Genomic DNA, 27,995 nt, shown 5'->3' on the forward strand with positions numbered 1-27,995 from the left:
CAGAGCCCCATACCATGCATGAAGATCACTAAAATAATTGGCTCAGTAAGGCACAGGTCCGAGGGATATAATAAGTCACAATCTGCTGAGGTTTCAGTCATAAAGAGCAGTCATTTCCACCTACCCCACGGGATAGAATTTTTCATCCGTCCAAAACCCAGCTATAAATTCGGTGTTTCTCCAACATCCTGAACTCTGATATCACGGGTTGAAAATGAGGCTCGAACAATTTTCAAGAAGAGTCAAATTCTCTTGTTGGGAAAATTGTTGACGGTCTTATTCTGGGCACCAATTACATATTTTAAAGTCACATGTCCCCTAATAGTCCTTCCTTCTCTTCCAATTATTTTAGCCACCACCTGGTACCTAAGGACACATGCATACATCCCTCCAAAGGGACTCAGGCCTCATCCTGGGATCCTCCATAAGACAGAGTTTAGTCCAGATATTCCATCTGGACAATTCTGTATGACCAAGCTCTACCTCCTGCCATCAATTCTTACTCAAAATTCTGATTGATTTCAATAGGATTTTGGCATGGGAAGCCATAAGAGGAAATGGCCCCAAAGTCAAAGGTGTGTCCTTCTGTACCAGGAAAAAAAACCCCCAAACACCTTTGAAGCGGCCTTTCTTTGTTTTACATTCAGACCACAATACAATGTGGCCCTGAACTCCTAGTTACTCCTGTCTTAGGAGATCAATGTAGGCTGGGACTGGCACATGTCAGGAAGAGCTCCAGGCTAGTTTTCCCTTGTTTGGTTGGGAAGCGGGGTGGGGTGGGGTGGGTGGGAACGGAGGGAGAGAAATGGGAGGGAGAACAGAGAATACAATAAGCCTAAAACTGATTCCCTTTTTCCCTTGAAGGATCAAATGGGCAGAGAAATACCCTCAAGAGGAGATAGGGTCTGAACACCCGCCTCTTTCCCCAGCCTATAATTTGCATATTCAGATATAATTATCAGGAAAGTTCAGTAATTCCAGTATATCAGGCAATATTTTTAAAGCATGATCTCAGGAAAGCGAGTCAAAGCCAATGTAAATACAATGCTTCTTAACTGAAGTGCATTATCCTCTGTGCTAGCCGTCTGGCTGCTGCCTCCTGTGGTTAACTCACAAAAGAGGTTCAGAAGTTTCTCTGGCCTGTGGTTTGCTTTCCTTGTGCAGAAGCAGCCCATACGGGGCATGACTCAGGATGATCTAGACTTCCAGAGGCTAACGGGCCTCTTCTCAACTGCATGATGCCCTTTGCAAAGTCTTCAGAATAGAATTTCCTATAGATGGCTTCTACCGGACTGGGTCACTAAAGAACGCCAGCCTCCCTTTCTGGCACTGATCTGGGGACTGCCTCTGTCCCACTGGAGTGAACAGAAGTTTTGCAATTGACCTCAATGGGAGCAAGATTACGTCTTTAAATGACTCTCCCTAGGAGGTTGTAAGAAATCAAAAAGGAGAAGGGAAATAAGGGTGGGAATATTTCCTTCAACAAATGTCTACCGCAGACAATACCACTTCGTACCTTTATACAGCAGCTCCTTCTGCCTGAGGATGTCAGAGCATTTCACATACATTAATTAATCATAACACCCTGGAGAAATATTATCACCCCTATTCTAGAGAAGGGGAAACCAAGGCACAGCATTCAAATGACTTGCCACATTATCTGTACATTTCTAGTGCACAACCTGGGTGCACACAGTAATCCTGTGGAATGGCTGGGCCTAGAACTTTGATCTCTTGACTCCTTGTCCTGCACTTCACCCACAAGACAAGGAAAATCCAGCATGGTTACCCCCCAGCATTCAAGAACCATGAATCCCCTTCCCCCCCGACCCCATCAAGAGATTTTAAAAACAACAAATTTGGGGTTATTTTATTTGCTATTGTTTTTTAAGTCTTTGTGGTCCATATTTTCCAGCTTTTCTTCACAAGCCCCTAAGGCTAGAAACACACTTCTTAAAAACCAGAGGCAAGATGTTCATGTAATCACATGACTCCAGGAGCTGGGTGGTCTCTCTTACTGCCCTCCCAGGGTGGGTACAGGATCCTAGGCTAGTCTATGCCTGCATCTTCTTTTTGCCCTGAGACACTGTCTTAAAGAAGCTATAAGTGCTTTGTGACCTTGGACACACACAGCTCTGCTCTTTTGGGATTACATGCCTCATTTCCACATGCAGCCTAAACCTTCCCTGCTGTGTTCAGCTGCGTTCCTGACAGATCTGAACACGGCTCTTCTAAAAGGTACCTCAGGGGCCTGAGTGGGGGCAATCTACTGAACATGTGCAAAATACACAGGGCAGCTGGTAGCCACAAGGAAGCAGGAGGAATGGTTTAACAGGCGGGGTTGATACTGTGGCCAGGGACTTCACACAAGGCATTCTACCTTACCAGGGTTGGCTTGGATCCGAACCACTCGTGGAAGGACTACACCTCTGAGAGGGCTGTCAGGAAATGTCTAGGATGGGGAAGCAGGCAGAGCAGAGACCAGAGGCTCTCACACCCAGCCCCATTCCAGTTCTTCCTGTTGCATGCTGGGGACTGGGAAAATTCTTTATTTTCTAGGCTCCGTATTGTCGGGGGGCACAGATCAATTATTGCACAAAGTGAACGAAACCCAACCGTGTGGAAAGAACAATGCAACAGCTACCCTCTCGAAGAGTCTCTGTTTACTCTCTCATGCTCTTAGAATGACTGTGTAACAGTCACCCAAGCAGCGTGTGTAAGTCCCACTTCTATCTGTCTGGGCATTTATCCTGCAATCATCATTATGGCATCTCAGAAATCCAGTATGATGAGTACCAGGGAATCACTGGTGCAATTAATGACTGCCAGTGAATTACTCTGGATTTATTTACATGCACGAACATGATCAGCATCTTTCCTCTGCATGGCCTGGATCCTAAAGCCAATTCTCATGGACAAATCCCACCGAACCAGTTTTATGAGTTTTCTCTTTGACTGTAATATGGACAACGTGTGCTGTGTTGGTAGTTATGCAAGTGAACCAATCAGGGAGCAGCAACAATACCAGACCTATGTAACTAGCCAACACAGTCGGAAGTGCAAGGCCCTTCCACACGAGAGGAGCTCCCAGGAAACATCTGCAAAACCACCTCATTGTCTTCCTTAAGATTCCTCTGCCTTTGTGTCTACAAGATCTTTACCCTGGCTAGGCAGCTGGTGTGCTGTGAAATCTACTTCCATGCTGACCAGTATCAATCGTTTCCTTGTGTTCCCCCATCTGGCTGTCGCATCCACCTGTTGTCTCTTGCCTTATATTTACATTGTAAGCTCTTTGGGGGCAGGGACCTGCTTTCTGTTACTTGTGTGATCAACGCCTAGCAAAGCAAGGTCTCGGTCAACGATTAGTGTCCTGATGCGCTACGACAGTATAAGAAATAGATAATAATAAATAATAATAGTAATTTAGGACCAAATCTATCAATTGACATTTGCTTTTGGCAAATATTAAGCCACTGGAATGAAACAGTTGCTCCTAATGAATACAAGGTCTGATTAGCTTCAGGCACTCAAATGCTTGCAGAAGGAGAGGACAGCAGGGCCAGAAACACAGACAAATTGAAATGTTCTTTCGAACTGGAAGATATAGTCACAGAAATTATTCCCCACCTTCCATGCCATGCTAGTGACAACCATGAAGTCCTCGCGTAGGTGGTCAGAGATCTGTAACAATAAGTTCAAAGAGGGAAAATCCCTGAACCTAGATTTCTTTAAAATACCTACCCAAGCAGAGATGGGCCAAGACAGGATCCATTTAGACAAACTGATCCTTCCTCAGCCCATGAGATGAGAGTGAAAGGGGGGCTCAAATAAATGGGACCAGGAGCTGAACAACTCATTTTGGTTTTAGGTTTGTAAAACCAAAATCTAACAGGACATTTTGGAGGTAGGACCTGAAGGAGGGGGACCAAAACACCCCAGTTTTTGGCTATTTCTAAATCCTAGTCTGTCAATGGGTGACCCTAGCTGTGTCGTTTTCAGGAGCAGGGTTGTTCATATGGTACATTTGGAAATCAATTAGTGCACAATATGACTTTGGATGATTTATTCTTTTTCTAAAAACCCCTTTGGGGGCATTCAGACCTTTATAGCCATATTAAGCAGAGTTTTAATCCAAATGAATTTTCCAGGAAACCGGGTAATCTAATTAAAAAGCTTAGAGTGGCGTTTAGTAGCTTCATTACCATTAGATTCTAGATCCATTATTACATGGACAAATATTTTCTGAGTGCAAGTGACTGATAAATCCAAAGGCCTAATCGCAAATGGACTTTGCCTGGAATTAAGCAGGTTACAGTACTTAGTCATGCACCCAAGAATGAAAGGAAAGGGCACATTGGAAAGGGTCCTTGCAGAAAAACAAACCATTGACTTCTTTTCTCCAGTTCATCCTATCCCACAACAATCAGCCATCCTGTAAACCCACTTACAACTGCACTTCTCAGATCAGTGGCTTTGGAAACTCCCTCAGGTGCGTCCCGTCCCTTCCATCTCCCAGGGTTGCAAGCCCAGGTAGGCCAAACTGACTCCAAAAGATGTGGGTATCTCCAAAGGTTTGAGTATCTCCAAGCTTTGGGTACTTACCACCTTCCTCAGGTTGAGAGGAAGGATAGTCTCGTGGGTATGGCACTGGACTAGGACACCTAAAAGAACTGGATTCAGTGCCAGATTCTGTCACAGATTCTCTTACGCAAAACCCTTAAGGTATGTCTACACGGCAATCAGAGGTGGTCTAGATCAGCGGTTCTCAGACTGTGAGTCGGAACCCCAAAGTGGGTCACAACCCCATTTTAATGGGGTCGCGAGGGCAGGCTTAAACTTGCTGGGGCCCAGGGCCAAAGCCTGAGCCCCATTGCCTGGGCCAAAAACCAAAGCCTGAGGGCTTCCTGGGTGGCGGGGCTCAGGTTACAGGCCCTTTGCCTGGGGCTGAAGCCCTGGGGCGGAGAGGCTTGGGCTTTGGCCCCTCCCACCCTGGGATGGTGGGCCTAAGGCGGGCTCAGTCTTCGGTCCCCCATCCTGGGGTCGTGTAGTAATTTTTGTTGTCAGAAGGGGGTCGCGTTGCAATGAAGTTTGAGAACCCGTGGTCTAAATATCTTGATTAACAATAGCAGAGAAGCTGCAGCAGTTGCCTGAGAGCCTACTCAGAGTCCCGAGTGGGCTCGTCCTGTACAGCCCATGCTGATCAGGCTTCACTGCTGTGGTTATTCAATCCCGCTAGATCAAAGCTAGCTTAGTTATGTCCACACATGCTGCAGGTGCATCTCTAGCTGCAAAGTAGACAGAACCTTGGTTTCTCTGGAAAAAAAAGAGGCGTCACGGTGGATAATCGCAGACCATAAGCTGCCAGTGCAGTGCTGTGGCTAAAAGAGCTACTGTGATCCCGGGAGGCATGAACAGGGGAATCTCAAGGAGGAGCAGAGAGGTTATTTTACCTGCATATTTGGCACTGGGGCAACTGCTGCTGGAATGCTGTGTGCAGTTCTGGTGCCCACCGTTCAAGAAGGATGTTGGTAGATTGCAGAGAGTTCAGAGAAGAGCCACCAGAATGACTTCAGGATTAGAAACCCTGCCTCGTAGTGACAGACTCAAGAAGCTAAATCTATTTAGCTTAACAAAGAGAACAAACAACATAAGAACATAAGAACGGCCACCCTGGGTCAGACCAAAGGTCCATCTAGCCTAGTATCCCGTCTTCCAACAGTGGCCAATGCCGGGTGCCCCAGAAGGAATGAACAGAACAGGTAATCATCAAGTGATCCATCCCCTGTTGCCCATTCCCAGCTTTTGGCAAACAGAGGCTAGGGACTCCATTCCTGCCCATCCTGGCTAATAGCCATTCATGGATCTATCCTCCATGAACATATCTAGTTCTTTTTTGAACCCTGTTATAGTCTTGGCCTTCACAGCATCCTCTGGCAGGGAGTTCCACAGGTTGACTGTGCGTTGTGTGAAAAAATACTTTCTTTTGTTTATATTAAATCTGCTGCCTACTAGGCAGGTTAAGGGGTGACCTGATCAAAGTCTGTAAGTATTTACATGAGGAACAAATATTTGATAATGGGCTCTTCCATCTAGCAGAGAAAGGTCTAACATGATCCAGTGGCTGGAAGCTAAAACTAGAAAAATTCCGAATGGAAATAAGGTGTAAATTTTTAATGATGAGAATAATTAATCCTTGGAACAATTTAATTCCTCCATCACCGACATTTTTTAAATCGAGACTGGATGTTTTTCTAAAAGATCTGCTCTAGGACTCATTTTGGGGAAATTCTATGGCCTGTGTTCTACAAGAGGTCAGACAATGGTCCCTTCTGGCCTTGGAATCTATGGATCTCTGTGCCTCAGTACAGTGATCTGTAAAATGGGATTAAGAGTGCTTTCCTTTCTCCCACTCCTTGTCTATTCAGATTGGAAGCTTTCCAGGGCAGGGACTGTCTCTTGTTATGTACCTCAATAGCACCAGGCACGACAGGGCCCTGATCTCAGCCAGCACTGTAATACAACTCATGGAATGTACATATGTGCACAAAGGCACTGTGGGGCCTGGAGTTTTATAAAGACACCTGACTGGGATGAAAACTCCACTTAGGGTGGATAATATCTCACTATCTTTATTCCAACTCACATCCCACGATCATTTCACAAAGCTTCAAAACAATCAGAAACCTAACGCTAAAAAGCCTCGTTATTATAAAGCTCATGGGCGGTGGGTGGACCCCCGCTTCAGGGAGGCTAGCCCCCTGGCCCTGCCCTTTCCGCATGAGGCCCTGCTCCCCTGCCTACCAGAGCTCCAAGTCCCCCTTCCCCCGGAGCCCTCCCCCGCCCCCCACAGTTGTAGCCCCGAACTCCACACACACACACCGCAGCCGGAGGAGCCTTGGGCCAGCCCCAGCTTCCCCGAGCTGGCCCAAGCCACTGAATAGGAAATGTGCCGTGCCTGCCCTCCTGAGACCCCGAGCCGCCTAGTGGGAAAAGCAAAAGTTCTTCCAGAAGAACCTGAGTTTTTTATATGCGCCACGCAGGTTCTGGGGCGGCTGAGGAGGCGGGATCCGCTACTCAGCTTCCCAGGTTCATCAATCATCTCCCCTGGCCTGCTATTCCTGCCACCTATGATAAAGTTATAATAACCAAAAACATGGTTCTCCCCGGAAGTAGAAGCTAATGCCACCATAACATTTCGCTGATGGACAAAGACTGAAGGAAGAGACTTTTCTCAACCCATGTTGTGTTCATTGGATTCCTGCATACAGATAATACAGGTAACAGTTATATCCCACCTGGGACCATAAAGCTCTGCTGGTAATTTAGGTGGATGGCACAGCTACTGTAATTTCATAGTGTGCTGTTCCAAGTTATTTCCATAGAAACTGTTCTGTCAACTTGTAATTTTCACACCAAGTGCATCCCACCATATTATTTCTGCAACACAAAAATGACTGTATTTTAGCATGGAAAAGCAGTTATTGAGTCCTTGCGGAAAACACTGTTCCCCAGTGAGATAAAAGGTCTAAATTTAGAGAAAATCTGCTACCGAGCCAATATGATCTCCAACAGGGGTGCCTCCATGAGCATTTGAGCATACCAGGGGTCAAAAGGTACAGACTAAACTATTCTGGGAACTGACCGTGTGAAAATATCTTTTATTGCACCAACTTCTGCTGGTGAAAGAGACAAGCTTTTGAGTTGCTCAGAGCTCTTCAGAGCTGCTGCTGCTCCCAATGTGTCTTCAGAGCAATCTCTGCTTACTTCAGTGACAGACTTTTTCTCCGCAGAACCAGCAGAGAGATGGGGGTAGCGTTTTTTCAGGCTCATCAGTGTGATTTTAAACAAAGGTCCTGATCCAAAAGAAGCACTTAAGCACATGTTCGACTTTAAGCCCACGCGTTGGATGCTAAAGCACATGATCCCGTGTTTTGCTGTATCACAGCCTGCATTCAAAGTGCAGGCCCACCTTTGCAACTTCACTGCCTTTAAATTATTTCCTCAGTTACACCCATGCCGCCTCCCTGAAGGCAACAAAACCACACCAGTGTAGTTGAAGCCAGAATCTGAGAAAAAGGGAGTTGCACAGAGGTCACCGAGGGCAGTTGGCCTACAGCCTCGTGATTATGGTAATTACACGCGAGCTGAGAACCCAACTTGGCTCTCAGATCTTGACTGAGTTTACAGGGCTGGTTAGTAAAAACATTTTTTATTTGTGAACTGAGCAAACATGGGGTAGGAATCACGGAGATGCAGCAAACCTGGGAACCCCCTGATGCAAGTTCCATAAAAAAAACACCACCACTTTTAAAGGGGGCCCTATTATGCTATGAGCTGTGCAGTTAAACTGAGAAAGTCCCTACTCTGAAGAGCTTGCCAGACAAAGAGTGGAAGCTGAAAAATACCATTATACCTTTTTTACAGATGGGGAACTAAGGCTTAGGGAGATTGAGTGACTTCCCACAAGGAGTCAGCAGCAGAGACGGGAACTGAACCCTAGATCTCCTGGGTCTACGTCAATGTTTAACTACAAGACCATCTTTCTGGTCTCCTTTAGCTATATAATTAGTTGCTCTGTTTTAATAAAGGAAAAAGTGTGTGTTTCTTCCTGTTCCCTGACCATTGGAGCCTTGGTTGTTACTAATAATGGCCCTCAGTTCAGCTTCCTCTTGTAAGGCAGGTCAGAGAGTCTTTCATTACAAGTGTCCCCTTGTTCGGGGAACACATACGAAAGTGACCAGTCTCTTCTGCTCTATCCTCACTCCAAGCTAGCGCTTTCAGTCTCCAAAAGCAATCAAAGAACAGGAATGGAAGTGTCTTGGGATCGCTCCTTTAACTACTGTCCAGCAGAACATGGGGCGTTTAAGACACAGATACAACAATGCACAGGATAGAGTTTGTCAGCATCTCTCCCAAAAAGTAGCGTCACTGCAAAGGCTTGTCAGTCACTGTTACTTAAGGAGACTTCAACAACCCCAGTCAAAAATGAAGGGATTAGGCTTTCATAACAAATTAGCCTCAACTATCTTCTGTTCAAAAGTTAATGCATGGGTGAAATTAATTTGCTCTGCTGCCCGTATCGATCCTGGGTCTGTATCTAAATAAATGTCTGCGTGGACAGCACACTTCCAAAAATGATTATTTAGGGATGGGGGAAATTCCCGACACATAAGAATTCTGCTCCGATTTACACCAGTGTAATTTATTAAATCCAGTTGCGTTACTCCTGATTTACACCAGTGCAATATCAGACCCTGGCGGTACGTTTCATGTCAGCACTGACCTTTTTGTCATCCCTCCACCCAACTCAATGAAGCTGAAATCTGTTGCCAGCTGATTTACCTGTTGTTATTCTTCAGTTTGATGTGACCAGTCGGTTCTAGGATCTGCCCGTTCTTCAGCCAGGTGATCTGAGGGGGAGGCTCTCCCTGGGCCAGGCAGGTGAAGATCGCAGTCGTCCCTACAGGTCTGGAAATTGACTGAGGGTGTTGCACAAACTCAGCAGGGGCTGTGAAGGGAAGGAAAGTGAAGCATGAGGAACACTGCCAGGAGCCAATGTTGCCCTGGCACCAAGCCCGTTCTAATCACTTGGTGTAAAATAACCTGAGTCAATTTTGTGAGCGTGGCGAAGGCTGACAACAGAAAACCACCGCAGTTTATCAGATCCAGAGGTAGCTCGGCAGGTTTGACAGGCGTGTGTGGTCTACAGATAACTATAGATTGTGCTTGCCCATCTGTAACCAACTAAAGAATAGAGCTGGGCTGGTTAATTGGGGAGAGGAATTTTCAGTAATTGGATGAGCTACTGATGCCAGGTGGGCTAGTCATTTAAAAACACAAGGTCCCCTTCCTGCTCTTTAAGGGACCTGGATGCTTGTTTGTTTACACAGAGGTGTGTTATTATATTAGGCTACCCTGAACCACAAAGCCCTGGCTGCTTACCATGGCTTTGCAGCAACGGTACTATGGCTCTGGGCCAGTGATATGCTGGTACAAGGCCCATGTGATGAAGGCTCTTTAAAAATGAATCTTGCACATTAGAAAGGACCTGCTGGAACTTTGTTGATCTGAATGAATTCAAACACAGGCATGAAATATAAAAACCAGAATCATCTCCCTTAATATGTTTTTTTAATATCATGTGCTGGGGAGTGTTGGATTCATTCCTTCTTTCTCCTTGTGATTGATTGTGTACGTTGCATGAAATGAGCTCTGGTGAAAGGTGCCAGATCAGCAGCTCTGCAGGCCCGTTTGAAAGTGTGAGCCCCCAAACATAGTGTGTATCATTCCAGTGCCACTTTCACATCCTTCCACGCCCCAGCCCACACACAACCAGGAATGGCAAATTATACCATAGCTTTGCACTCTACGGGAAGTCCCGTGGTTAGAGTGCTGGGCATGGAGTCAGGAGTCCTGGGTTCTATTCCCAGCAGTGACTTGAAATGTGTCTTCGGGCAAGTCGTCTCTGAGACTCCGGTTACCCACCTTCACAACAAATACCATGCCACCGAACTCAGAGCGGCGGCACAAGGTCTACTTAATGTTAGCAAAGAGCTTTCCGATGCTCAAATGCAACATATTACAACAATTCTCTCTCTAAACGGGAGCTCAAGCTCTTCAGCTATACAAATCACTCTGGAAATTGGAGTATGCTACAGAGTTTTCCAGTATACGTGCAAATGGAGTTCAAATGAGCCACATTCATTTCCATCTGCCTGGCTGTGGAGCAATATGGAGTTTGTTAGCGATCAGCATTGCTTCATTCAAAGAGACAAACAGTTATGAGAGTTTCTGGCAATACCATTCCAAATATGATTATTTTGTACTGCAGTAACGCGTAAGAGCACCAGTCATGGACCACAGCCCCACTGTGCTAGGGGTTATACATTCATAGAACAAAAAGCTGTTCCTAGCTTCAAAGAACTTCCCATCTATTTATAAAACAAGAGCCAACAGGTGAATCAAGACAGACAAGGGAACCACAAGGAAACAAGACAGATGAATAAGAGAGTTCATTTCTTTACCCTATACACAGCCAGCCAGAGACGAACATGTGCTCATATACAGTGGTCGTCACCCAGAGAGCCCAAAGCACTTTATATAGGAGGGGGAGTATCATTCTTCCCATTTCACAGATGAGGAAACTGAGGCACAGAGAGGTGACGTGACTTGCCCAGAGTCAGCGGCACGTCTGCACTGGAAATCCAAACACCTGACACTCTCCACTAGATGATGCTCTCTTAGTGAGCTACAAATGTTTTGGCAGCTACATACAGCATGGTTTTACAATAGTAACATATCAAAAGTTTGGCTGGCCATTCTCTCCTCACCAGATTCCCATTTGCTGCAGGTTCATAGACCAGTTACAGATCAGAGCAGGCCCTGTATGCCCAAGTCTTCAGCCTGGGACCCAGAACTCCTAGAGGCAGAAGCCGGAACATCTCTGATTGCTACTCAGTTCACAATAGTCACAAACGTTTCTGACTTTTCACCGGATTTTAACAGGAAATGATTTCTCCCCCCTCCGAGCAGCTCATCTGAGGCTTAAAATCATTTATCAGAATAGAGCAATATACTGGGATCCAGAAAGCGGCGCTTGAAATGCATGCTTGAGTAGCTGAGTTTATACAAGCAGTTACGCTTCAAAGGGCAAAGCTATAATACACTCCATATTGCTACTTCTAAGACCCGAATCCAATTGCAATCTCCAGCAGTTCCTAGGAAGACAAACAAACAACAGCCACAGGTCTAATGAATTTATAGCCCAAAGGCACAAAGTGGCTTGCTGACATTAAATATTTTTGACAAAAGCAAGGTTATTTAGTGAGGGAGGCTCACTGCACAGCAGGCATTTTCCAAGCAGAAGATTAGCAGGCACGGCCATGAAAGATGCACATATCCCTTCCCTGCCACACTTACATCGCCGGACTTCCAGAAATCTAGGACACAAACAGGCTTCCCTAAGATGTGGCAGCCAGGGTGAAATTCAGAGACAGCCCAAGGTCCACGATCCACTATGGTCTTGGGGTTATTTTGGAATAGCTACTGATCTTTAAATTCACACCCTTTCTTAATCTGAATTAACTTTCAAGTGCAGACCAGCCCTCATTACTTGCACGGAAGCCTTATGTCTTGCACCGCTGTAGTGCTGACCCTCTGCAGAGGAGTGAACTTTACCCTGCCTGAACAAAAAGCCTCTCTCTCTGAAGAGGACTGTAATCATGGGACAATCTTGGATTTCTATTGGCTGTGGTGGTTGGTCCAGTGCAGTGGTCGGGTAAGAGCAATGTGAATAATAATAATAAATAATAATAATAATAATGACTAATTCTGATCATTGCGATTACCTGGCTTCTATAGCACCCTCTGCAAGCCTCGAAGCACCTTGCAGGGTTGCAAATTATATACATACAGAGCCTGATTTTCAGCGCATGCCTCCAATTGTGTGTGTACACATATATGTATGCACAAAACTTTGTCACCACAAAATCAGAGACTGGATTGCAGCCTGGCTGAAAAAATCACACCCCACGGGGTTCATTTCACCCATCTGCCTGGCAGGATGCAGGGATGAAAGTTAAGCCACTGGTCTTTTGTGATTTTCTCCCCATCCATTCCCACTTCAAATCAAATTCAGATAGAGGGACCCCTCCCTGTAACACCGTTTGGCTGTTATTCTTTGGGAGTTGCTCAAATTCTAAGGGAATGGTCGCTATTATAAAAAGCAGATTGGCTACATAGATGCTGGGCCGTTTGTTCTTTACTGACTCAGATGGAAAACAGTCTCCTGGGCCTGTACAGAGCAGGTCCTTCCCTGCTTAACTAGCAGTATGCTAATTAGAGTGCAGCCTGAGGTGAAATGGCTCCATGACACCTCTGAAGCATCCCCGTGCAGGTGACATCACTGCAGGAGACGAAGAACTCCCCAACCTTGGGAAATCTGATTCCGGAGCAGCCTGTTAAAAGTCTTGTTTCAAATAGACGTTTGCTAGTTATTTAGACAGAGGCAGGAGGAGCACGCTGCATTCCTGTCTGGGAAATAATTTGTTCAAATGCCATATTTCCATGCAAATGTAGGAGTGAAATGACTTCCGCCTCATTTTACAAATCGGCTTGAGGCCTCCATGCAAAAGGAGGGAAAGAGAGAAGGAAAAGAATTCTGCTAACAGAGACTGGCACCAACAAGGTGGGTATGTTAACATGGTGCCTCCCGAGAGCCAGCAGTGACCACAATACACATAACGAGACTGTTCGTGAGATGAAAACATTGGTGGTTTGTTCCCTTGCAAGAACGATCAGTCTCGTGAAGGGTGCATAAGTGTCCCCTCACGGGAGGAAAAGTCCAAAGGCTGGGTCCAACTCTCCTCTCCCACCAAGTAAATCCTATACACCCAGACAGCTCCATTTTCTCCACTGGAGCTACTTCCGAGTTACACTAGCATGACCAAGGAGAGAGCCGCACCGCCACCCTTGTGTGTGTATTTGACATCTGGTATAGACTCTGCAGGGGATTTTTTAAAAAGCCAACCCCCACTCCTTTCACAATCAAAGCTGTACGAGAAAATGGCATCCTGACTACGGCTCCAAGGTCAAAGCAAAGCTAAAGGTATCGACACTGAAGAGCAACGTCATAAAGATGGCAAACCCTGAGAGCGGCAATACAAAAAAACCCACTGAAGAGAATCATAGAATATCAGGGTTGGAAAGGACCTCAGGAGGTCATCTAGTCCAACCCCCTGCTCAAAGCAGGACCAACCCCAACTAAATCATCCAACTAAATATTCCTCACAAGAGCCCCGCTCTTTCATTTTTAATAATCAAAGAGAAGTGGAGCATTGTCAACTTGACTTACGCGAGCAGTAGGGGGATGTTCCACTGACGGAGTTCATTGTCAGGCTAGTTTTTCAGGAGCCAGAGACTAATAATCTTAGAAACCTACTGGACACGTATTCCTAAAACCTGAAACTTCCCTGGATTCCAATCAATGGGTTTTCTCTCCCCCCAACCCAACTTTTTCACCTCCTAGACAAAGTTAATTTTTAAATTAAATTAAAATGGAAGATGATTTTGGTAGGAGAATGACAAACAGAAAGAGGGGGGAAAAACCCTGTTCCCTGCAGCAAATGATTGCTTTGTATTGCTTAAGTGGTGTACAGTGAGAGCGTGACACGGTGGGGACCTAATTTTCAAGCAGTGACTTAACCTTCCCTCCCCTTTGTGCTGGTGGAATTTTGCAAGCACAATTATTCTGCAAGCAGTTTGATGCCCGCCCGCTTTCATCGGAAGCCTGCAGATCATTTTGCCCTCAATGCTGCAGGTGCGCTCAAAGGCACTGAATGAGGACATAGACATCTTCCAACTCCATTCGTACTGTTTCATTAAACTCCTGCCACTTGGCTGGTTGCCTTTACCCCCCGAAAACCTGAACCCGCTAGTTGTTCAAGGGGAAACATCTTTTAACCAGGGAAGAAGCCATCCAGCAGAACACTTCTGGAGTCACTCTCTCTTCTCATTCTCTCTCATTAGCTGGTGTCAAGAGGGAGTAATTGGGACACTGTCGTATTTTACTCCAGGGTAACCAAACGTACAGCTGTGTCCACTGGCAGTGAGCCAGGGATGCTATTCACCATTCAAAAACCCATCCCCTTGGATTCAGCATGGCCCCGCTCTGCTCTGCTGTTTCACTAAACGAAACCAGATCTAGCGCCAGACTCCAGGTTTCACTTGCTTAAAATCTCCAGAGAAGGAACAGGATGGACCCAACATCGGCAGCCCCCTGCCCCCTTCTCTTCCCATTGCCTCTGCCTGAGTGCACCTCTGGAACCGACTCCTGCCTCTCCACCGCTCCTGCTCCCCGTGAAACAGCCCTTACTGGCTGGCATCGCAAAGCTCCTATTGCAACCTCCTGCTTGCTGTTGAACAACATAAGGCTAAATTCTGGCTCTTGCACTGGGAAGGGAAGGGGTGCGGCGCCACGTGGAGCTAGCCTGGAACTTTTCACCTGCATAGGCCAGACCAGGCAGAATGTCGCAGGGGGAGCTGGGTGAATGCCTTTAGCAGCAGCACCTACTGCTGCCTTTAAAAGGCGATACGTGTGCTCCCCAGTTACTGCCTGTCACTAGCAGCAGTGGGATCAGGGATGGGACAGGAAGATTTGGCCTGGCCAAGCCTCCTTGGGCCCTGAGAAAGATGCTGGGCATGGTGGCGAGGAGTGGGCAAAGCAGCATTCTGCCCAGGCCCCAGACAGGTGCATCAGAGCTCCCTGGGCCTCCTCTCCCACACAGGGCAGACCAGAATTCAGGCCACTGCGTGCAACACCAGATATAGTAGCTCTGCTAAACTATGCCTAAAATGATACAGCCTGTATAGCTAACTAATGTGATCAGAGGAATGATTTGAGGCAAGCACTATCAGACACACACACGCAGTACCTCTGTATTCGCCCAAACTAGAGCTATAGAAAGCAGGCAAAACCGTTCGCACAGGAGGGGGGCAAAGGCCCAGGTGGAGGGTCTGGTGGGGAAAAAGTTGAGATGTTCCTGCAGTAAATTGTTAATACCATAACCCTGTGTTTTTCAAGCAGCAGGGCTGCTGATACGCTTTCGTGGGCTGGACCAGCCTATGTCAGGGGTCGGGCAAGTGCAAGTGAAGGGGGAAGAAAGGAACTGTTGCCTTTTTTTGGTTTAGGGCGTAGCAGAATTCAGTGCTTAACAGACTGGGAATTCCCAATGGGGGAGCTCCAAACACTTAAGAAAACAGATATGATTGTTTTGTCCCATCCACAGATTAGGAAGAGGCCTGGTTTCTCTGGAAGGTCACTTGGCCCTTCCATTTCCCAATAGTTAACATGTTGCCAATAAGCATCGGCTGAATATTTTTTTTTCTTTGCTGGGTTTAGGAGAAGAAGGTGGACAGTTTGAAACACCCTGCATATTCCCACTCTCCTTACCCTACCCACACCAGCGTCTTTCTGTTCCAGGCTATCCATCCCCCTTTGTCATTCATCATGGATGGATCCTCTTGTGGATGCTTACTTCACCTGAGAAGAGGTTCACTCGCCCAAATGCCTCCATTCCCTCCATCTTAACACAACAAAAGGCCGTAGCGGGGAGAAAACCAGAAACCCATTTCACCCAGATCCACAGCTATATTTAAGGTGGTAACATCAAACTTATGGTGAGGAGGCCTGGGCACATCTTGGCTCTTGTTTGTCTGAAGTGCAGTGAGCGGATAGAAAGCTTGATTATCCAGGATATAATGAGAGGCAGGGAACAGATCATATGGTTTTAATGACTATTTAAAGGTGTGACATAGGCGTGTATCAAAAAGCAATAAAGCTTAATATCATCTTCAGAAATGTTTAAATAAATGCACTAATCAGTTTGGCTGGGCCTAGCTATGCTGCATCGTGATGTGATGAAGATCTATGGCACGCCATATCGATCCCCGGGGGAACATCCTATCTCATCAGCAGCTACTCACACCAAGCTAAGCATGAAACGGCCATTATTGTTATTTGCTCCTAAGTATTTTGGGTGTCCTGGAGTGTGAAGTCGTCTGGGCCTGACTTTCTGAGGTGCGGAGCACCCTCAACTCCAGCTGAAGCCAATGGGAGCTGGAGATGTGCAGCCGCTCCGATAATCCACCCCCTGAGCAACACAAGAGGTGCCGTGCATCATATGCAGTGACAGGGCAAGTTTCCCTACACTGCCATTATCTACATGCCTAAATGGAGGGACTGCATCTAGCTGGGACAGGGAAGTTCAGTCCCCAGGGCCCGTTCAGGCCTTGATCTCTCGGCTGAGATGGCCAACAGGAAGTCAATTAATCACAACTGTGGTCAAACTGGTCAGAGACGGTCTAGGTATACTTGGTCCTGCCTCATAGTGGAGGGATGGACTAGCTCAGGGGTTCTTAACCTTTTTCTTTCTGAGGCCCCCCAACATGCTATAAAAACTCCACCACCCACCTGTGCCACAACAACTGGTTTTCTCCATATAAAAGCCAGGGCCGGTGTTAGGGATTAGCAAGCAGGGCAGTTGCCCAGGGCCCCATACCACAGCGGCTTCTGGGAAGCTACATTGCTCAGGCTTCGGCTTCAGCCCTGGGTGGCGGGGATCAGGGCCCTGCGCTTAAGCCCCTTTCGGTGGGGCTTTGGCTTTCTACCGTGGGCCCCAGCGAGTGCTGGCCCTGCTTGGCGGCCCCTCTGAAACCTGCTTTCGGGCCCCCAGGGGGCCCTGGACCCCTGGTTGAGAACCTCTGGGCTAGATCATCTCTTGAGGTCCCTTCCAGCCCTCCATTTCTATGGTTCCATACTACTGGAAACTTGGACTGACCCCCCCAAATTCATTTCATGCAGGTTGCCAAACAGCCAAAAGATGGTTAACAGCTATAATAGCCTACTTTCCTAGACAGGCTTTGAATTATGGATCTACAGTAGCAGCATGCGTGCCCATTTTATGTACCTACATACTGACCTGAGCATCCGTAATGCAGGATGTGGACATTTCACTAAGGGGCAAAAATTTGAAAATTGGGCCCAGAGTTTTAATATCGGAACAGAGGCTGAACTTCTGAAGTCCACTTGAGGGAGAACTGTGGGGAAACGGCACCATCATTGGTCAAAACATGACACACAACTTTTACGAGAGATCGGCTAATAATCCAAAGTAAAATTCTGCTTCCACTGAGCACCGAGGCTGAGAATCTGTATGGATACTGACACAGCACGTGTCCGAGGAACACTGGAGAGGAAAAAGAGGGCAGAGCATCTCCAACTTTGGGGAGTTTCAAAAGTCAAACCCTGATCTGAAATTTGCAAATGTCCCTTTCTCAATGGAGCTGATCCAACAGCTGGTGAAGTCAATATGAATCTTTTCATAGTGAGATCTTGAACACATTTTTATGGCATAAATTTAGTGTAAATGGTGTAAATGCTAAGAGCTCCTTAGCTAGGGCAAACAACTGTAGCAATGCAAATGCCAAGAGTTCCAACATGTAACACAGTAACTGCAGCACATCTGTGAATTAATTCTAACCTGGAGCCTGATCCTGCATCCCATGCTAACGAAATCAACAGAACAGCTCACATGAGAGTATGAGCTGCAGAATCCACTGTACAAAAGAACAAAACCCATTTCTGAAAGCAGAGAACAGAGATATGAGGCAGTGATTGTCCGAAAGAGCCTTCTAAAATGTGTTCTCAAGATGGACAGTCGTTTGTGAGATGGGATCTCATTTTTCTCCATAGCTTTCAGGAGGCAATGAAGCGTGGAGTGGAGAACACTGGTGACCATCTGGCCATTCAGAGCCCATCAGTTTGTTATGACACCAAACACATAATAAAGCACAATAGATCGTACAGGAGATAGAGAAAGAGAGGGCTTTGATTTAGTTTCTTTACTGCCACTGACCCCTCTGCTTCCCCCATCCATCCCACACAAACACCTTCCATTTTGTATTTAGACACAGTCTGCTCTTAAAACAGCCCCTCACAAGACTTTCACTTGTAACATGGCACAACGTGATATTCAAAGGTCTGTGTTAGGATCCCAGAAGAAAACGGAAACTTTTCTGTGTAGGGACTTAACAAAGGAGATCAAAGAACTCTAAATGGATAGGCGAGGGCAGTGAGAGAGAGAGAGTGAGAGAGATTGAGACCCTAACCTTTGAAGGCAGGAGAAGTCCCAGGAGGATAATAAGATGGTATTAGCTGATCTAAAAGGGAGATTGTAATGAGAAAGATAATTATCACTGAAATAGAATAAGTGTTCAAATAGAGAGTGAAGACATCAAATGTAAAGATCTCATCCCAACCTATAGCCAAGATTTTCATTAAGATCTTTGGGACACAGCATTACTTAGCGACTGAAGCTGAGTAATGGGAGTCAGGACTCCTGGGTTCTCTTCCAAACTTTTCCACTGACTTATTGTGCAACACTAGGCAAATCACATTAACCTCTTTTTGTCTCAGTTTCCCCACCTATAAAATGTGGACAAGAATGCCTTTTTCACAGGGTATTGCAAAGGTTAACTGATTTATGCCTGGAAAGCATGGTGAGAGCCTCACGGAACAGGAATGAAAGTATTATTTATTAGCACTTTGGAAGATCGTGCTGTGGGGACTTGGGCATTATTTTGGAAGCCCAGCATTTCTGCAGAGCTCCTCCCAAATCATTCAGACTCTTGTTTCGTTGTTATTGGTTTTCCCCCTTAAACTGTGTAATTTACACCTTTGATACCTTGATAAAGCTAAACCCTGCAGTCGCTATAGTTCACTCTCGGCAGTTTCTTATGCTCAAATAAATTTGTTAGTCTCGAAGGTGCCACAAGGACTCCTCGTTGTTTTTGCTGATACAGACTAACACGGCCACCCCTCTGAAAACAATCACTTGAAGCTCTGAGTGGCAAAACTCAGACAATACAGAGTTCAGATAAAGCAGAAGCTGCTGGCAGCGAGCGTAGTTGACCTCACCGAGGGCACAACTCTGTTGCCAATGGAAGTTTTGCCACTGGCTTCCACAGGGGAAGGATACAGCCCTTGGAAAGAGACTACACACTCAATCGGATGACCCTTGCTGTACCTCTGAATTCCAATCAGTTTCCAGATACAACTCAGCTAGCAACAGTCAGAGCAGGACAGCCCCGCTGTGTCTGCACAGCGAAGCAGTTGCCAGCTCCTCATATTCATAGACCCTTTTGATCTTCTAGTTCTTAATGGAAAAGCATTTGCTCCATGACAAGGAGGCTGTCCCGAATGGCTGTGACACCTAGGAACCGATCCTCCTCTCAGTTTCACCAGTGTAATTCCAGAATAACCCCAATGGAAGTCAGTAGAATAACTCTGGATTTACAGTAGCATACCTGAAATCAGAATCTGAACCCATGTCTTCACAGATGTGATTTTAAACGCGGCCTCTTTGTAATCAGTTTGGCCATGTAACAGTTTCCTTATTCCTTTTCCTTACCATGTTGTCGCTAAAGAGGAAGCCGTCAGCAGAACGGAAAGCTTTTAATTTTGCAACTTTCATGAAGATTTTTAAACTAGCTCCATTTTTTTTAAACTTCCCTTGTCTGCTCCCCAGCCATGTGTGGTTCAATAGCCTTTACCACATGCATACTCTTGGGAAAGATCTCCTACCAGACGCAAAGTACTTTTCAATGGCTTTTCTTCCACTCCCCCGCACCATCCCAATCCTGGGGCTTTAGACGCTGTAGCTGCACCTGGCTGCATTCCAGGCAGTTGCTGATTTACTGCTCCAAAACCTGAATCTGCTTGACTCCTGCTATGATTTATTAGCGGTGCTTTTATTCAGCACCTTTAACTTTCAAGATGAATGGAGAGCATCCCTTGTGTCTATCTCGGAGTGTGCAAGTGGAGGAAATGCGTCACACAAAGAAACCTGACCTTACAGCCGCTCTCAGTTATGTTGTGCTACAGAAGTAAATGCTGAATGCCAGGGTTCCCAAACTTTTCCACTGTGTGGGCCACATCTGAATAGGGAGATCGCTGTGTGACCCCCTTCCATCCCCGCTGGCAATGGTATAACGTCCCAGTGGCAATTACAGCAATTGCTTACAGGGAGAGGATTTCACATACTTTCAGCTTCTTTTAGTGCGATTTAGCAGCTGGGAACAAAAAGGAGGCCAATACCATGTGACCTGAGTCTTCTTCATAGATCAGCATGGGAAGGAATGCATGTATTGAGTGATAAGGAGTTTTAGAGCTGATATCAGTCTGCAGTGGTAGCAAGACATACAGCTGTGAACCCAGCATGTGATTCTCGGTAACTGACAGGTGAGCATCACCGGGGAAGGAGAGCACTTTCCCTGTCACTAGCATGAAAGGTTCAATTAGCCCACAGGCAAGAGACGCATAATTTGAGATTCAGGATATCATCAGTCAACAGTTAATGAGTGAACTGATGAGAGGGTGAGATGCTGTAAGTGGACCAGCCTGAGGAGGAGGTGAGTGCCTGTAATCAGGGGAGGATTATCACCATTCAGCTCCACACTGCCAGCTGTGTTGCCTTTCTAAACACTGGCCTGGCTCCTTTCGCCAGGGAGACTGGTGGCTCGGTGAGGTTTGGAGCGCCTGGTTCTGGCTGCTAGCTGGAAGGCCCATGAGAAGTGGCCCTGTCAGGACTACTGCTGTGGGCCAATGGTGGAACCTGCATTTCCCTGGCACTGACAATATGGGGAATGTCACAGGTGACTTTTTAAGAGGGTTCAACTCTGAATCTTTCGTGGGTGGCTCAGACTCATCATCTGTTGCCGGAGTCCACCATGGTGGGTCCTCTGCCCACTGACTGTCCGGAACCAGAGTTTTAAATGTCTTAACTGTACAAAATAAAAGTCATGCTGGCGAAAGATAACCTGGTGAACTCTGTTATCTGCAGAGAACAGGTATGACACAGCATCACTATAAGCTTCCTCCATGACACCCTATCAGTGGGCCTCAACCCTGCCCTGGGGGGACCACTGGTAGAGGGGAGAAAGTAAATCAATCTCCAGGCCCATTCAGCCTTTAGGCTCCCTGCTGGTCCTTTAAGAAGGGTGCTAACTAATGACAGGTGAGTTTTGTGAACACAAGAACTGGATGGGGGCATTTCAACCTGTTTCACAGAGGCAACAGAAGAACCACTGGGCGTTAATGACTTCTGTTCTCTGCTGACCTGGGCTGGATACAAACGAACGAGGGATTTCGAAAGGAAAGGCTTTGTGTCCCATGATCATTCTCAGCTCAGGCAGACAGACATGTACTAGCTTTGCTCAAGGTAGCACCTAAAAATGGCACTGGCCGCAGCAGCAGGGGCAGCGGCCCAGGCTAGCCATCCGAGTACCTACCTAGGGGTCTGGGGAGGATTGTACTATTAAAATAAAAACTTTCCTCTCTTCATGAACATGCAATGCAAAGAACATCTAGGAAAAACTGAACCAGCACCTGTTAAGGGCCAGATCTTTACACAGGGCTAGGAAGAGGTGGAGAAAATAGCTAAATGGGTGTAATTATCCAATAGTAGCCTGGTTATCTTACCTTGTACGACTAGCCTTCCCTGGGCAGTTCTCCGCACTCTAGTGCCGGGTTTGTTAGCAGCACAAACGTATATCCCAGAATGCTGCACAGTGAGGTCAGAAATCATTAGGTTTCCTGTCCCCAGCACCTGAATTCCTTCTACGCCAATGGGACGGCCATCTGGAAGAGGAAACGAGACAAAATTACTTAGTGTACCTTTAAGCTGAACTCTCTAGCCCACAGTGAGGGGAGTTAGTCCTGAGTCCCAATTAAGGGGAGTCCTTCCATTGACTTCAGTGAGTTTTAGCTCCAGCTCTCCACAGTGCAACTCAAACTATGCATGTGACATGTGGAAAAAGCCAGTCCAAGAGCCCCAACTAAGCCTTTGCCCCCAATTACAACATGTTTCATTAGTATCAGGCCATTGCATTTTATTGTTCCATTGGCTGGTGTTTTAAAGACTCCGCGCCTGACAAACACAGCTCTAAATCAGCACTAGCTCGTTCCAGGGAGTTTGAGTGGAGAGCCGGGTGGTTATTGCTGGAGGAGCTGCCCTTTCATCAGATGTGAAACTGAAATCCTGTTTCCTTCTTGCATTTGTGTTTAGAAAGAAAGTTAAAAGCCCTACAGAACCAAAAAATAAAGGCCCAGCCTTGGGGTTCCTAGCACCTGAACACAACACACCCTCTTCAAATATTTGTTCCTTTCGGTAGCAAAACACTTTTCGCGTTGTGCTTTAAAGGTGTATTGAGATATTAAGAAAAAAGGTTCCAGAGTAGCAGCCGTGTTAGTCTGTATCCGCAAAGAGAACTGGAGTACTTGTGGCACCTTAGAGACTAACCAATTTATTTGAGCATAAGTTTTCGTGAGCTACAGCCCACTTCATCAGATGCATCTTCTTACTATATGTTCCATTCTATGCAGGCTGTAGCCCACGAAAGCTTATGCTCTAATAAATTTGTTCGTCTCTAAGGTGCCACAAGTCCTCCTTTTCTTTTTAAGAAAAAAGGAAAATTTAGGCTCACTATTAAAAATTCCTGCCACTGATTATATTAGACTGTGGCATAGTCTCCCCAGGGAAGTAGTGGAAATCCAATAAAGACTTTAAACATTCCGTAGAGAACAGTCATTCACTGGCAGGGGATCAGCTAGATGAGACAGTAATTTTCCATTTCTATTGCTCAATCCCAAGATGCTGTGCACCTGCAATTGCCATTGATTTGGCCCTCTGATTCTAGGGTTGGCTTTACTCCAGTCAGACGCATAACTACCAAGTTGTCTTAATCACAAGGAGCCCTCTACCAAAGGGACTGCGAACGGTACTGCTTGCAACATTCACGGCTCTGTGGAACAGACAGTCATTCCAGTGTCAATATCTACTGTAACCCAACAATGGGAAATTTATGGGCCAATCGGTGTGGAAATGAAGTTGTTGACATTCCAGATGTGGCTGGGTCACTGTAGTCAAGCAGCTGAGACACCTTATAATTTTTATCTTTGCTATTGGGCTTCATGCTTCAGGCAATTAGCAGCTGGGGTCAGGAAGAAAATTCCTTCTGTAGAATAGTAGTGCAGAATGAAGAGCTTTTATGGGGGTTTTATCCTGCCTGTGAAGAATCCAGAGCCAGCCACAGCCTTACAGAGAACCAACGAAATGGCTACACTCGTCAATTATAGTATAGTCATTCTTCCAGCAGAAAGGGACACATAACTATCACCCCACCCAAAAGCCACTTTGCAAGCCACCTGTGATATATCGGGCATCTACCAATTTCTTCTGTTTGTTTCTACTTAAGTTTAGGCACGCAATTTCTTCCTCACTCCAGGAACTATTTCGTTTACACCGAAAGCAAAACCATTTATCACAGGAGCCAAACCACTAAGACAGCTTAAGTCCTCAAGAACAGGAGCACTAAGAGATGACACTAGACAAAAAAACAGGTATTTTAAAAAAAATAAATAAATCAGCAGATCCTGCAGTATGTGTTCACCCATCAGAACAGCAGAAATAAATAGTCTAATTTCAGACAGCGCCTTGACAGAGAGCGGTGGGAAAAGGTACTATGGATTGAAAGACACAAAACAGGGGACGTACCCTGAAAGTTGCAGAAGCATCTTCTGCCCATGATCTTTGCAATGTTTTACAGGAAATGTTTAACTCAGAGGTTTCACTGTTCCGTCAGGCAGGCAGACCCTGGACACTTCATTATTTACGTTACAGTGAAAGGGGCTCAGGTCTTTCAGACAGAGAAAAACAATGTCATTAAATAATTGTATAGATGGCCGATGTGCTGCAGCAGGAAATTGCTCAGCCATAAAAAAGGATAGTAAAGCATGACCTGTTCAGTGTTTAATGAGCAATAAGAAGGGTCGGTTCCTTTTGAATAACATCATGTAAACCAAACTGTAAAGAAGGTCTGAATTAAATTCAAATTGAACTTGATTTCCTCTTTAAATTAGACTTTTTTGAAGCCCATATTTACAATAGGTGTAAAAATCAAATCTCTCTCCTGAGGAAGTAGGACAGGTGAAATATGTGAGCAGGCTGTACCTGGCAGGTAGGCTGTATGATTGTATACATGAGTTAAGAAATAACACAGAAATATGACTTGAATGCCAGCTTGGGTTATTACGCTATTTATCATGTGCTACATAAAAGACCCAGGCTGCGTCAGATATGCCGCGCAGTCGAAATATCAGTGTCAATATGTTTCCGTTTGTCTCTACAGAGGCCATCGATTAATTAGAGGTGTCAGAGTTTGAGGAAATTTCTCCTGCCAGCTAAATTTATCTCTTTTCTAAACAAAAAAAATAAAATAAAGTTCTCCCAGCTCATATTCACCATTCAAGAGATAAGGTGGGTGAGGTATATCTGTTATGGGACCAATTTCTGCTGGTGAGAAAGACCTGCTTTCGAGCCACAAAGAGCTCTTCTTCAGCTCTGGGAAAGGTACTGAAGAGCTCTATGTGGCTCAAAAGCTTCTCTCTCTCTCTCTCACCAACAGAAGTTGATCCAATAACAGATATTACCTCACCCACCTTGTCCCTCTAGTATCCAGGTACCGACATGGCTACAACTACACTGCATCCACCATTCAAGTCAGGCAAGTTTTGCCATCTCTAATAATCATAAAAGGTTGCATTTGCTGGCTCAATTCACACTCCCTCTCTCAGGGTCTGTCTACGGCGACACTCTGTAGTGTAGACACTACAGAAATGGAAGGGTTCCTGATTTAGTTGGGGATTGGTCCTGCTTTGAGCAGGGGGTTGGACTAGATGACCTCCTGAGGTCCCTTCCAATTCTGATATTCTAGGATTCTATGATCTCTGTAGTAAACCCATCCCCTCAAGAGGCAGTAGCTAAGTCGATGGAAGGAGACTTAGCTGCATCTAAAGTTGGGGTTAGGTCGACCTAATTACGGTATAAAATTTTTCACAGCCCTGAGTGATGTAGTGTAAGAAATGTCAAGGAGTGGGTGTGGCCCACGCCCCACCCGTCCAAGGGACTTAGGTCCCCAGCTGGGCCAGAGTGTGGTGCTTCCCCCAACTCAGGATTCACAGCCATGAACTCTCTCCTGGAGTGAGGCGCACGCGGATCTTTAGCCCTCAGTGTTATCAAGCAGCCCCATCTCACAGTCACAGAGAGAGCACAAAAATAACCCTTGGCACAAGCACGGCTCCTTTCCTCTGAGGAGCACAGGGAGCTCCACACACATGAACTGCACCTCGCAACCCCCTGGCGTGGTCGACACATATTCTCAAACCCATTATGCAGACAGGGAAACCCTACAGTCTCAGCGAGTTAGTGACAGGGCTAGGAACAGAACCCAGGAAACCTGCGCTCCTAACTTTAATCACCCGGCCCCCATCTTTCAGTAGAGCAGTGGTTTTCAACTGGGAGGGGTCCATGGACCTCGGGGAGTCTGCAGACTATGTCTAGGATTTCCAAAGGGGTCCCCTCCTCCATCTGAAATTTTGAGGGGTCTGCAAATGAAAAAAAAGTTGAAAACCCCTGTATTAGGCTATATCACAAAGAGGAAAAACATCCTGCCCCAGCTAACTTGCTCTAAACGCTGCTGCTCGGCTCTCTAAGCTACAGGGGCTCACAGGAGTGAAATGTTTGATGTGACCTTTAACTTATTTTGAATCAGCGAGCAACAGAGAGCAATCTGGACAGGCTTGTTCACTGTATCCTGTTTGCCAAAGTTTGCTGCAAAGCTATCCACCCTTTAAAACAATGGGAACTAGACAATCTCCAAAGAAGTCAGCCTTGCAAGTCTAACCAGTCTGGCAAAACCGAACACAAACAGAACATGAATGTACCATTACTTGGCTTGTGATAATACCTAGGAAGCCTATCCATGGACCAGGGCCCCACTGGCACTATACAAACAGGTAATAAAAAGATGCCCTGAAGAGCTCACACTCTTGGCACAGGACAAGACGCAATGCATCAAAACGAGAGTGAGAACTCCCCAACCATGCAGACCGATGGTTGTGCTGTAATAGCTTCCCATTGCAATGCCAGCTCAGAAGAGTTGAGACATCCTTTCCCAGAGCACATGGAGGAGAGGTGGTATTCCTCATGCAGCCAGCCCCCTGCTCTCACCCAAACTCTGTGACTAGACTGCAGTTTCTTCTCGGATGGTGGAATGGCTCAAATATCAGTAACTTACCACACCACACACACTACAGAAGTTTGGAATCAATCAGCCAGACTCAAATGGAGACAGGATCTCAGATCCCCAGACTACCTGCCCGGGACAGGATGCGAATCTACAGGGTAGTGTATGCCTTCTGCAAGGTACCGAGCACCTCCCTTACCCTTTCAGGATCAGCGTTTGGAAATAGCATTCCTTTTCATGCGGGCCCAAAGAGCCCAGTAAATTTACATGCAGCAGTCCCTTCCAGAAAGTCGACCCCAACAATAAGCAGGACATTTTGCATCCTCTGAAATCAGCCATGCCAGCGGCTTTTGAATGTTTTAATTCTTTGGAAGACTTTGTGAGACAAAAACCATCTTGTGGACCTCCTACATCTTCCTACCCTGTGACATTCACTGTCTGCTAGACTACAGTCTCTCAGAAATGATGACTAGTGAATCAAAGAACTACCAATGAACCACTAGAACGGGTGGTTCATGGATCATCGTTTGAGACCCAGTAGGCTGTCTGATTGAACAGGAGATGAAACCCCATTATGAGTCCCAGTGTCACATGGCTTCCCCGGGGGATATAGGAGGAACTGAGCCCTAAGTCTGTGTGCCTACTTGGAGACTTCAGAATTAGGTCATTTCCATTTCACTTTATACTGATGCGATTGTGACAAAACAACACTATGAACCAACTAGCAAACAGCAGGGTGGAATACTGATAGGGCCTTAAAACGCATGTGGTTTTTAAGGTGGGGGTTTCGGCTGGTAGTGAAGAGCAGCTGGATTACTAATTAATAAACACTGCTCACACTGAAGCTGGCTATACTCCAAATAGGAGACACCCTCAAAGAACCTCCTTGCAGTGCACAAATAAAGTTTTAAAATTTCCCATTAGAGTGAAATCTGGAGGAAAGATCCCTGCAATTTGGGGTAGAAGTTATTTAATTTTCAAAGGTATCTGGGATGCTTTTTCACTGTAATGGATTCCATTGTTCTGTCTACTAAGCAAATGACTGGCACATCAGCACCAATTACAGAAATTCGTTAAAACGTGCCAGGCGATATGAATATGCAACAACGCGAATGCCTTTCTTTTATAAGTAGCAAGTAGAAAGAAAGTAACAACTTTCTAATGTTGACCATTTAGGTCTTTTGTGAATTCTTTGTATCCTGGCATAGCAGCCTTCTACGTTTTAGACACATAGGTCTTCTACTCCATCAGACATTGGGCACCATGTATTAGCATATTTAGAATACATTGCAACAGTTAACTATTCAGTGTGTGAAGTGGTGAAATTTACTCTATTATTTCTAAACACTTCAGGG

At 46.0% G+C, this 27,995-nt stretch overlaps 1 protein-coding gene across 1 annotated transcript in view; it reads right to left on the reverse strand.

Moving 5' to 3' along the window:
• Nucleotides 1–27,995, reverse strand: part of IGDCC3 (immunoglobulin superfamily DCC subclass member 3) — a 191,156-nt gene that overhangs the window by 44,445 nt on the left and 118,716 nt on the right. Inside the window, exons 6-7 of the mRNA XM_084642518.1 lie at nt 22,037–22,195; nt 9,343–9,508 (exon numbers count right to left, since the gene is read on the reverse strand). Coding sequence (XP_084498644.1) covers nt 9,343–9,508; nt 22,037–22,195 — 325 coding nt within the window. The remainder of the gene's footprint in view (nt 1–9,342; nt 9,509–22,036; nt 22,196–27,995) is intronic.

This window comes from Lepidochelys olivacea (genome assembly GCF_965140295.1).
Source record: "Lepidochelys olivacea isolate rLepOli2 genome assembly, chromosome: 10".
Taxonomy (NCBI): Eukaryota; Metazoa; Chordata; order Testudines; family Cheloniidae; genus Lepidochelys; species Lepidochelys olivacea.